Source organism: Octopus bimaculoides, chromosome 23, assembly GCF_001194135.2.
Source record: "Octopus bimaculoides isolate UCB-OBI-ISO-001 chromosome 23, ASM119413v2, whole genome shotgun sequence".
NCBI lineage: Eukaryota > Metazoa > Mollusca > Cephalopoda > Octopoda > Octopodidae > Octopus > Octopus bimaculoides.
Genome location: NC_069003.1, coordinates 18,913,643 through 18,926,183, shown reverse-complemented (window position 1 = coordinate 18,926,183; position 12,541 = coordinate 18,913,643). Strand labels below are relative to the sequence as shown.

At 35.1% G+C, this 12,541-nt stretch overlaps 1 protein-coding gene across 4 annotated transcripts in view; it reads right to left on the bottom strand.

The window, feature by feature from the left end:
- The window catches only part of LOC106879043 (low-density lipoprotein receptor-related protein 1B), a 208,271-nt gene that overhangs the window by 181,758 nt on the left and 13,972 nt on the right, over nt 1–12,541 (bottom strand). For all 4 annotated transcript variants that reach the window (XM_014928457.2, XM_052975989.1, XM_052975991.1 and 1 more), the window contains 4 exons: nt 10,013–10,153; nt 6,061–6,180; nt 4,452–4,580; nt 2,397–2,554 (listed from right to left, as the gene is read on the bottom strand). In XM_014928457.2, the coding sequence (XP_014783943.1) occupies nt 2,397–2,554; nt 4,452–4,580; nt 6,061–6,180; nt 10,013–10,153 (548 nt within the window). The remainder of the gene's footprint in view (nt 1–2,396; nt 2,555–4,451; nt 4,581–6,060; nt 6,181–10,012; nt 10,154–12,541) is intronic.

Genomic DNA, 12,541 nt, shown 5'->3' with positions numbered 1-12,541 from the left:
TTCTCTCTCTGTCTGAAAGTATCTGTCATTACAGTATCGAAATGTGATTGTTTCAGTTAGTAGAATAGTTTCATTTTTAAAGTGAAAATATTTGACATGAGTGTTTTTGTTTCACTTTTGACACGTAATACTTAAATAGTGGAGGAGATATTATGTTGCTGTGGGCTCGAACTCTGGAAGAAGTTAAACATTTTTTTTGACTAAAACACAACTGGAACCCTAAGTAAGGCATGTGTAAAATTTGAATGAAATTGGTTGCGTAGTTCTCGAGTTTTAGGGATTCACACAGACAGACAGACAGACAGACACACACTCATTTTTATATATATAGATTATTATTATTATTATAAGCAGCAAGCTGGCAGAATCTTTAGCACACTTAGCAGCATTTCTTCCAACTCTTCATGTTCTAAGTTCAAATTTCGCCATGGTTGACTTTGCTTTTTATCCTTTTGAGGTCGATAAAATAAGTACCAGTGCAGCACTGGCGTTGATGCAGTCGACTAGGTCCCTCCCGCAAAATTTCAGGATTTGTGCAATTAGTAGAAAGGCATATTATTTTTATTATTAGGTGGAAAGCTGGTAGAATCATTACTGCACCCATAATATGCTTAGCGACATTTTTTCCTGCTTAACTTCAAGAGTTCAAATGTCACCAAGGTCTACTTTGCCTTTCATTTTTTCAAGGTCAGCAAAATAAAATAGTCAAGTACTGGGGTCAATGTAATCAGTTAAACCTTTCCATCAAAATTTCATTAGACCTATAGCAGAAAGAATTATTCCAATGTGTAACTAACTTTTTTTGTTTGTCTTTGGTCAGTAAGTGTTATTTCCTATTTGCTTCTATCTACAAATCAAAGGAAATGACTATTTCTTTCAAACTTTGCTTTTGTGACCTGGACATCAATGTTTGGAAACTGACCTATTTCCCATTACATTTCTGATGGATTCAGCACCGAATTGCTGAAGTAGAAATATTGTTATAGTAAATAATTCTGTTCAATACCATAAATATGCTTGTCAGTTGCTTGACCTTAACCACTTGAGCATGTCCCTTAGTGGCTGACAATATGTGCATCTCTGATCATGAGCAGAAGTAGTGGGAGAGCATCATAATTATGTGTTGAGAGGAATTCTTTGGGGTTTGAATAAATGTAACAAAAGTAAAGTTTGAAGGAAATATTAGCCATTTTTCATATTTTCTATGGGTAAGCAAATAGGAAATAGCAGTTGCTACCCAAGGACAAGAATGGGGTTACATAGTGTTGCTATTATTATTAGTCCCTTCTTGAGGTAAAAAAGAAAATACTGCAGAACACAAAGGTGAAAATAGTAAATTCAATTGATTCCATCCATGATATTAGTTGACTTTGTGACTGTTATCTGAACTCAAAAGATAGAGAAGAAGGAACATGATTGATTCTTATGATGTCTTAAATTCATTACCTTGCTGTGTTGTTAGCCATTTACCAACCAAGAATGGTTAGCAGGGAATGACAGAAACTGTAGAGTGTCAGACAAAACACCTTAAGGGATTTGACCACTTCCTTTTACATTCTGAATTCAAACCCCATGTTGTCTTTTATCAAATAGGCACCAGTCAAGAATTGTAGTTGATATAACTGACCATTCCCCTTCCCTACAATATTTAAGATATTCTACCTAAATTAGAAATTATAAAAGGGTGGTGAATCAGCAGAACTGTTACAGCATTGGACAATAAGCCTCATGCTATTTGTTTCAATACTGCCAAGGTTCATAAAATACAGTACTAATTTGCTAATGTCCATCCTAATGATTTCTGGTATAATACTTATGTGTTAGAAGCAATTGTTAAAATGTGGTTGAGGGCAGCAGAATGGCAGAATAAGGAGATAAAATGTCTTGTGGTATTTTGCTATGCCCCTCAAAATTCTGAGATCAAATCCCAATAAGGTTAACTTTGTACCTTGTTGATAAAATAAAGTAATAACAAATTAAGTTGCTCAATCTAACTGTTCACACACTCTGCCCTTACATTGTGTGCTCTTGTGTCTGTATTATATATACATCCATTTCTGCTGTTGTTGGGGTGTTTTCAGGTTCCCCATCCATACGTTTTATCAGAAGAAACTGTCGTTTATACTTTCCCACTGGACTCCCAAGCATAATCAACTGAGACTAAAGTTATTATCCAACTGTCTCGCTCTTGGTCTACCTCTAGCTCTCCTGATTGGTTCAGCTTAAAGGTTCTGCTTTACAATCCCTTTCCTGCAGTACTCTACCTACATATCTGTATAAACTAATGCACAACAGTATTATAATATTATATATTACATATTATACATGAGTATAAAAATATATATAATGCATCATTATTGGGTTGGGGGGGGATATAAGAAAGAAGCTTCACTGACCCAGCAGAATGATGAATTTCTGTGATTGAAGTCCATTGTTTCAACAGCATGACCTTCGACACTGAACAGAGTGTCCCCGCTTGTGTTGGCAGACAAGCTGATATGTTGTACGTTATTCGTGTTTGTGTATAACAGTGTTGCTTCTTCGTCTTTTGGAACTGAAATAAAAAAAATGGCTTTTGAGCAATGTAGCAAGCTTTAACCCTTTCCACAACAACCTGCTTGGCACTACCCCCTCATTCTATGATACAAACTTCCAGTTCTTTGAAGTGATCTACCTTAAAACTGTCCTTCAAAATTTCAACACCAGTATATTAATAATGGCAAAATTATTTTACGAAATTCATCATTATTTTCAAGGTTAATTCAAACAAAGGTAGTGTATTTCATTAGAAATATGGAAAGAAAAGGGTTAAATATTGTATCATTCATAGTTCTAAGAAACAAACTTCCTGTTTTAAAGTGATCTAAATTAAAACCTTCTTCCATCAAAATTTCATGCTAATTTATGCTTCAAACAGCAACTTAATAATGACAAAATTGTTTTACTAAATTATTCCTTATTTTCAAAATAAACTGAAACAAAGGCAATGTATTTCAATAGAAATATGGCAACCAAGGGGCTAAAGTGATCTAACTTCCATTAATGTGATTACACAAATCTATGATTATCAAGGAATATGACATTACTCATTTCTTCAGTCACAATAACTTGAATAATGACATAAAGATTGTTTTTCTGCAGCTACAGGTAAACAGCTACTTGAAAAGAGAAAGATATAGCAAAAAAACTGTGTGGTATTTTCTGTTTTTGAATTAAAACTGACCAGAGATCAATTAACAGAGGAGATATGTAATGTAACAGGCCCAAAGGACAAGTTTTATATTGTCTATATGATATGCTGACAATAAAGGAGATAACACAAGGTCATCGTATCATCTAACTCTGTCATCATATCAAATACTGACAACTGAATACTATAAAGACCTCTGCTCATTTGGATGTGGCTGGGCTTATGTTTTATTTCATCTATATAATGTGATAACCAGGATGATGACTCTGGATGACTCTACTTCTTGGATCCAGCTGGATCTTACTCTCGTCGCCCTCAATAAGTCCAAACCATCCAGGCCCTATACTAATCACTACATTCCATCCTTCTTTCCCAGAACGTTCATCTCTGGAACACCTTCCCTACTCATTTTCTGGCAATGATTCAGGCAGAACATTAATGGTATCAATCTCACTGGTCTCAGAGAGCCTGTAAAAGGTCATGAGTACTGCTTCTTTCCACTGACTCAGCAGATGGATATAAAATATATAGGTGGAGGCATGGCTGTGTGATAAGAAGTTTGCCAACCACTACATGGTTCTGGGTTCAGTCCCACAGCATGGCTTCTTGGTAGATGGAAACTGAAAGAAGCCCAGCATATGTGTGTGTGTGTGTGTGTGACCACCATTTGATAACTGGTTTTGGTGTGTTTATGTCCCCGTAACTTACCAGTTTGGCAAGAGACCTACTGAATAAGTACATCAGGATTGATAACAAAATATACAATTGTTGTCTCCCATTGTTGTGTCAAGTAACAACAAAGCAGACGTCTGGCTATCAAGTACCAACAGCAACAATACAATGGCTCCCTTTACCATATCTAATACCAACTACAAAATAGATGTTATATTATTGGGGAACCGGTCTATCAAGTACTACTACTACTACTACTACCACCACCAACAACAACAACAAACAATAACAACATAGACACAGAGGTAGCTGTCTCTCTTTGCCATATCTAGTACTAATTACAAGAACAACATTAAGGTGGCTAGTAGGTAGAATCATTGGCATGCGGGGCACAATGCTTAACGGCATTTCATCTGTCACCCCCAAAATTGCTGGTCTTGTGCCAAAATTTGAAACCAATTACAAGAACAGCAAGATGATGATGATGGTGGTGATGAGGCTAGGAAAGAAAAAGATTAGGATTGGAAAAAAATGAAATGAAAAAAAAAACAATTCTTATTAAAAAAGTGTTTAAAAGAGAAGCACCTACCATTAATGGCTTCACAAGACTTGTTGTCCTCTTTGAGATCATAACCAGCAACACAACTGCATGAATAGTTGGTGTAACCATTAACACATGTCTGGTCACAGAAGCCATCATAGCTGCACTCATCCATGTCTGGAAGGAATCAAGAATAACAAGGAAGAAAAATTAAAATTAAAAACAAAAAGAAATGAATGAAAATCAATCACCTCTCTCTCTCTAGTTAGTGTGTACAACTAAGTTTTTAAAAATAAGTTACACAGAATAAAGTATCTTTTTTAATAAAATTAAATTTTAAAAAATTATTTTGTAAAACAAACGATATTCAACCCAGTGTTGGGTTAGCAGCCTCATTTTGTAAAACCTACACTTGCCCCAGAAACATCCAAAACAACCAAAGAAAATCTTACAGTTCTGGGGAATCAGAAGGACCTTACAAAGAAGGAATGAAGCATGGCAGCTTCAACAAAAAGGCTGCTACGCATCTGATATGCTTCTTAATGCTGAGGAGAAAAGCTGTCTTTGGTTTGTGGAACATCAGAACCATGAATGAGAGTGGCAAAACAGTACAAGTTGCTGCTGAGTGGAAGAGATACAGTTTTGTTATCATGGAAATGACTGTTGTCAGACTTTCCTTGAGTGGAACCCTCACCCCCCTACCAAGGTAAATGGAAGAGAAGAAGGCCAAAGAAAAGAAGCTCCTGGTGATCTGGCCTAGAAATTGCTGGAACTGAGAATAGTTAGAGAGGAAATCCTAGGACAGGCCTGAATGGAGGAAGATTATCGATAGTCAATGTCTCAGATGGTGAAAGCATGGGTCTGAGTGAGAGATAAAAAAAAACTGAGGACAAGGATTCTAGTTGATCCGATCAACAGAACAGCCTGCTTGTGAAATAAATGTGCAAGTGGCTGAGCAATCCACAGACACATGTGCCCTAAATGTAGATCTTGGGAGATTCAGTGTGACACAAGATGTGACAAGAGTGGCCCTTTGAAATAGAGGTAATACTCATTTTTGCCAGTGGACTGGAACAACGTGAAATAAAGCGTCTTATTGAAGGACATGTGCTGCCAGGAACTGTACTCCCAATCTTATGGTCATGAGCTCAATACCCTAATCACTAAGCCTTCACACACACACACACACACACACAAAAAAAAGTGGTTAAAACAAGGAAGGGCAACCAGCATTAGAAACCATGCCATAACATACACTGGAGTATGATATGGTCCTCAAACTCATTGAATCCTGTCAAACCACGTCAGCATGGAGCACAGATGTTAAATGAGGATGATGAAGCACAAAGTCATGCATATTGGGAGTCCACACAATTTCCATCTAAATTCAACTCAAAAGGCATTGGTCAACCTAAAGCTATACTCTGCCATGGGACTGAACCCCAAACCACATGGTTAGGAGCAAACTTCTCAACCATACAGCCATACCTGCACTTATCTTTAGTTTAGAAAAACCGGTCAAATTCAGACCTGGTTTGATGATTAATTACAAAAACAACAATTCTTAATGACAAAGACTTAAAGGATTGAGAAGTCTTTGAAAACATGTGTTTCAGAGAAAAAAGGAATTTAAAAAAGAAATAAAGATAATAAATACCTTCACACTGAAGTTCATTGTCAGCGTTTGGTTGCATGCCCTTCGCGCAAAAACACTTAGGTCCTTGTAAGGTTTCTCGGCAGCCATAACTACACGCTTTGTGAGTACAGCCTCGATTTACTAGAAACAAAAAACAAAACAATACAATTTTACAGTGAGAAACATCATGTCATCATCATATATATATATATATATATATATATATATAGAGAGAGAGAGAGAGAGAGAGAGAGACAGAGACAGACAGACAGACAGATAGATAGATAGATAGATGATAGATACGTATATGTGTATATATGTATGTATATAAATTCTTATACTCAAGCTAGGCATTAGATTTAGTTGATCAAATCAATCCTAGCACTTATTTTTTTAAGTCCTAGTACTTACTTTATTGGTTTCTTTTAGCCAAACTGCTAAATTGCTGAGAAGTAAATGAACCACCGCTGGTTGTCAAGTTGTGAAAGACACACGCACACAAAATGGCTTCCATGCAGTTTCCATTTACCAAATTCACTCACAAGGTATTGATTGGCCTTGAGCAATAGTGGAAAACCACTTGCCCAAAATGATGTGCTGTGAGACTGGACCAGAGACTACATGGTTGCAAAGCAAACTTCTTGTGTGCACATGTACACACACATACATGCTTATATAAAGCATAAATTCATGAAGTACAAAAGTTAAAAACAGATTTATTTAACCGTGTGACATCCATAGGGTTACATCCATTTCACAACCTTATTCAAATCGTATTAATTTCAGTATACAAGAAACTGTGTGTACACATCTGCATTAATATATGTATGCAGCATTATACAATACCATTGTATAATCACGAATTAATGCAAAGAAAACTAGCTCAATTAGATTAGATTAGTCAATTAAATTGAACCCAAAATTTAACTGGTACTTATATTTATTAGCGCTGTTAATAGTACAGAAACCTACACACCCAATACACAAACAATAAATTAACATTTCAGTTTAAGTTGTCTATTACTTCCTAACTTTAGTACTGTTTGATTAGTCTTGTAATTAATAAAAATATTACTGTAACTAAACAACATAAAACTCCTTCAATAAATTAGAAAAACACTCATACTGTATGTAATATATATATATAAACTGGCACTAAGTCACTCACGACAATGAGGTTTCCTGTTGATCTAATCAATGGAACAGCCTGCTTGTTTAATTAATGTGCAAGTGACTGACCAATCCAGAGACAAGTGTATCCTGCATGTAATTCTCAGAGAGATTCAGCGTGACACAGAATGCAACAAGGAGGGCTCTTTAAATTACAGCTGCAACTCATTTTTGCTGACTGATTGGGCAAGAACAACGTGAAGTAAAGTGTCTTGCTCAAGGACACAATGCATTGTCTGAAATCACTTCTGACCTTAAGACCATGAACTGAATACCCTAACCAATAAGCCATGCACTTTCACACACACACACACACATATATATATACTAATAGAAAGACTGCCCTCCAGGCAGTTTTCTGCTAGCCACATGATAATATTTTCACATTTGATTTGCAATTCTAAACATTTTTATGATATTGTCTGCCGTCATGCCTTTGCTGCTAAATGTTCTTTTCAGTTGCATATTTTGGCATTCTTTTGCTTGAACCTGCAGAAATGCCAAAATGAACAGCTGGTTTTGTTTGTTAATTTCTGTAAAAAATTTTTAGCTATTTACTTTTGTTTTAAAGTGAAAGAGATGAGAAAGTGAAAGATGTATGTACGTGTATATGAAATGGATGCCTGTGTCTGTGAGAGAGAAAGAGAGAGAGAGTGTGTGAGTGAGTCAGTGCCACTTAGACATCACTCTCTCTGTCTCACACACACACACATACATACAAAAAAGATGTATGCATATGGATTTATGTATGTATACATGACAACACATCCCTTCACTCTCTCTCTCTCTCTTTCTCACACACACACAAACATAAATGTATACAAACATACATACAAAAACAAGTGTACATGTGTGACTGACTACAAATATACAGAGCTGAACATAACACGAAAAAAGTAAATAAATAAAAAAATTTTTACAGAAATTAATGAAGTGTGCTGGTTCAAGCGAAAGAATGCCCGTATTTTTTTGGACACACCATGTTTAATTGCAGAATTCTAATATGATACTTTCTTTCTTTCATGATGTCATTTTGATCTCTTGGCACTGTCACATCAATTATTAGGCACTCTTGTTTGTCCCTCCGAAAGATTACCATACCTGGCTTTCGGTGTCTGGAAGACAAGGTATCAGAGCACTGAAGGCTGGATATAATAACCTTTAGGAGGAACAAACAAGAGTGCCTAATAATTGACATGACAGTGCCAGGAGATCAACATATCATTATGAAAGAAAGAAAATTGAGATCGCTATTATTATTATTACTTTAATCAGGAAACCCTAGGTAGCTGTATTAAGAAGATTTGTAGTTTTTATAACATTACTTCTACTCTCTTAGCTGATTGAGTGTTATTCTACTTGTTGAAGTCTTACCACATCATGATATATATGCACACATACTCACACACATACATAAATATATATATACATACACACATAGATACACTACATAACATTGTGTGCACACATACATATACATGTATTTTTATGCTTTAGTCATGATAAGGGTCATGCCCATGAGCCAATTCAGGGCCTCCAGATTGGTGAGAGGGAAGAAAGGGAAGAAACTGTTCTCAAACTGGATGGTCTCTGCTGAAGGCACCCAAAGATCAAAATTAGACAACAGATTATGCCCATGATCCATCCAGCAACAACAGGAATATTCTTCCAATGGACTTCCAGTTTTTGTCAACCAAATTACAGACAAGACTTTGGTAGACTTGAGGCTATAGCAAGCAGAAGTGACTTGATTTCAGTGTTCTGCTAGAGCTAAATAACAGAAACAACACCAAAAAAATAAAATAATAGTTGCTCATCTGCTCAAACACATTCAGTCATCGATACAAGTTTAGGAATCCAAGATCTGACATTTGCCCTAGAACTAGATGCTACCATCACTGCAGCCAATGAAGAAAGTTATTTAGTTGCTTAACCTTAATCATTCATACAAAGTAAGGAATGCAAACTCTTACTGTTGTCTTGGAGCTAAACAACAAAGGTTGCTCATACATCGTATAAACTTAACACTTTTGATACCAACCAGCATGACTCTGACCCAGGTTCTATGACAGCGAGTTTGTAAACTTTTTTCCATTAAACTTTTATGTTAATTTATATTGTTCCAAACACCAGCTTGATAATGACAAAATTATTTTACTAAATTATTATTATTTTTTTTTTGTTTTTTTTATAATAAATTGAAACAAAAGCAGTGTATTTTATCAGAAATATGATAACAAATGGGTTAAATATTGTATGACTATCAATGTGTTCTGTATATTTATGCTCCAAACACCAATTTAATAACAGCAACAGTTATTTTACTAAATCCCTCATTTATTTTCAAAATTAACTGAAACAAAGTCAGTGTATTTCAACAGAAATATGATAACAACTGTTTCAGAGCTGTGCTGGAAATGAATGACAACAGTGAAGATTGCTTTTGGTTCAACCTCATTCAGATCATCTGTAGAAGCTTAGAAATCCAAGGTCTTAGAGCTGGCTTAGGGCTAAACAATAACAACAACCACAAAAGCTGCTCAGATGCTCCTCAACCACACTCAGTCATTTATACAAGCATTGAAAGCAAGCAAAAAAGAAAAAATATATCATTACTATATTGTTGCAAAACTGAAAATGTTTAGACTTAGCTCTGTCAAGAGTCCCAAGACTTAAAAGAAAAAAAGAAAGGAAGAAGCCCTGAAGCTTAACTCAGTTTCCATGGTGCTTATGTGACTACTATTACAACAGATTGTCAGTTGGAAACAAAAAAGGGTAAGAAATAAAGTGTGCTGATCCTTACCACAGTGAGTCCCTTCATCCGCTCGGTCACTATTTAAACAGTCGTTGACCCTGTCACAGATTTTCTCGATTGGTATACAGTGCAAGGTTCCTGGACACAAGTAATAGTTTGGTACACAGCTGAACCCTTTCACGTCTTGACCTAAAAATTACGAGACATATTTATGTATGTGCATACATGTGTGTATGTGTGTGATTGTACATTGTTCAAACACACACATACACACACACATGCTAACACAGACACATACATATACACACACTCAGCAAGAGTCACAACAATGCCAAATTAAATAAGTTAATTGATATTGAAGCAGGTGTTAGCATTAATTGGCTGATACTCTTGCTGAAAATATAATGATCTTTACATACGATTAACAATTCCAAAAATTACTTTACATACAATTAATATATATAATAATAAATACATTCATTACAGTTTTATAATATTGCTTCAAAATAACTTTCATTTGTTTCACATTGACATAAATTTAGTTTTCTTTACATTGCTTTTTTTTATATATATTTAGTCATTTACTCATTCTCTAATAAGATTTTTTTTTTTTTCAAATTACATAAATATTGATTTTTAACTTGGAGAAGAGAAATACTTGATCATAATTCTGATGTGTACAACAAGTATACAGGGGTGAGCAAAAGTAGGTTATACAGTTGCTTGGCTCAAGCATTCACTCAAAGTCCCTAGAAATCAAAAACTAGGGTTTCCAATGAATTAGGTATCTCTTGCAGATTCCTTAGTTGACTTATGAACCACTCAGGTTTAAAAAAGAAACTAAGAAATGAAAATAACATTCCACTGTATATCTACTTTTGCCCACCCCTGTATAATGTGTATACAAATATAGAACGACACTAGCTGTTATTTTTTGTCTCAAAGGAACCTCTCAAAGAGACTTAAATGTCAAAACATGCAGGAATTTGCTTAAAACACTAATGGATCACCAGATGCAGTATTTCAACTTGATTTGATCTTCTACAGTCAGTTGCAGAACTGTTATTTTAACAAGTTGTGTCTATTATCACCCAATGAGATACATCTGCACCACCAGATGCTCCTGAACCAGTTGTTGAGTGTCCCACCCATAAGGGATCGATACTAGATGTGTTGAAACAATTGTGATTAATAATAAATTCTTGTATATTCCACCTTCCATCTTTTATTTACCATATATATATATATATATATATATATATATATATATATTCTGTGAAGAACACAGTAGAGTACAGTATAGAGCTCATCCACCTTCAGATTTACCCTGTGCTATGCAGTAGTAGTATTATACATACTTTCAAGTTTGTGTTTGGGCATCTGCCGTATGTGAATAGGTAATTGAAAAAATTAAAGTCAACAAGAAGGGGTACAGTTGGACATTTATTTTTTAATCACTACAATTGTTTCAACTCACTGTCGTTCTTCAGGTAGTTGATTATGCAACTGTTCCCCTGCATTATGAGAATTGTGTTTCCTCAGGCGATATGTAAATATTGTCTCTGTAAGTTTAAAATCCTTGGCTTCAAGAACACCCTATCTGTCTTATCATTGCCTGAATTTAGTAGTAGTTACTTAGCTTATCAGGGTGTTTTTTTTTTTTGCTGAAGGACTGTTGGCAGACTGCTTTGAATGTGTAGATGTAGTGAGATGGTGATTCTGGTCCTGTTAAAAAGGTTGCCGTTTTAAAGGGATTAGTATTTTATTTCTTTGTACTGCTGATTTGTTCTTCATGGTTGGTTACACATGTGATTGTTCTTAGCTGGCCTTTAAGATTTAACACTTGGACACATACACACAGATCTATGCATACATATTACACACACACATACATATACTATTGTAGGAAATCTGCATGTCTGCTCAGGAACCAATGCATGTGCAAAATAACATCATATACAAATGCACAATCACCACAACACAAATATGCATACATAGGAGCCTCTGCAAACCAATTTAAGGTTTGTTATTACAACCATGTCTCCTCATTTCAAAAGATAAGCTGGCGACACGCAACATCACCAGTGAACCTAATATGAAGATTAAAGGAAGGAAAAATAAGTTACGAAATAGAATGGTCAATAATAAAAAATGCACAACCATATAATACACTATCTGGTGTATGTGACCTGTGCTTTGATGAAGCCTTGTGCATCCTGTTAAATAATGAAAACAAGGTTAAACAAGCATATTGAGAAAATACTAAGATGTAACCACCGTGCCAAATATTCATTTTCAAGATTCAGCAGTGTGAAATAATAATAATAATAATTCAGTGAACTCTCTCCCTCTCTTCCTCCTCCATATGCATGTGTATATGTGTGTTAGGTTGTATTTCTCTCTTTATATATATGTAACTGTACCTGTCCACGTGTTTACAATGCATGACTATATGTATGTTTATGTATGCGAGTGTATGGTGTATGTATGTACATATATTCATGTGTGTGTAAATATATGCATATGTATGTGTATATATATATATATATATATATATATATATATATATATATATAT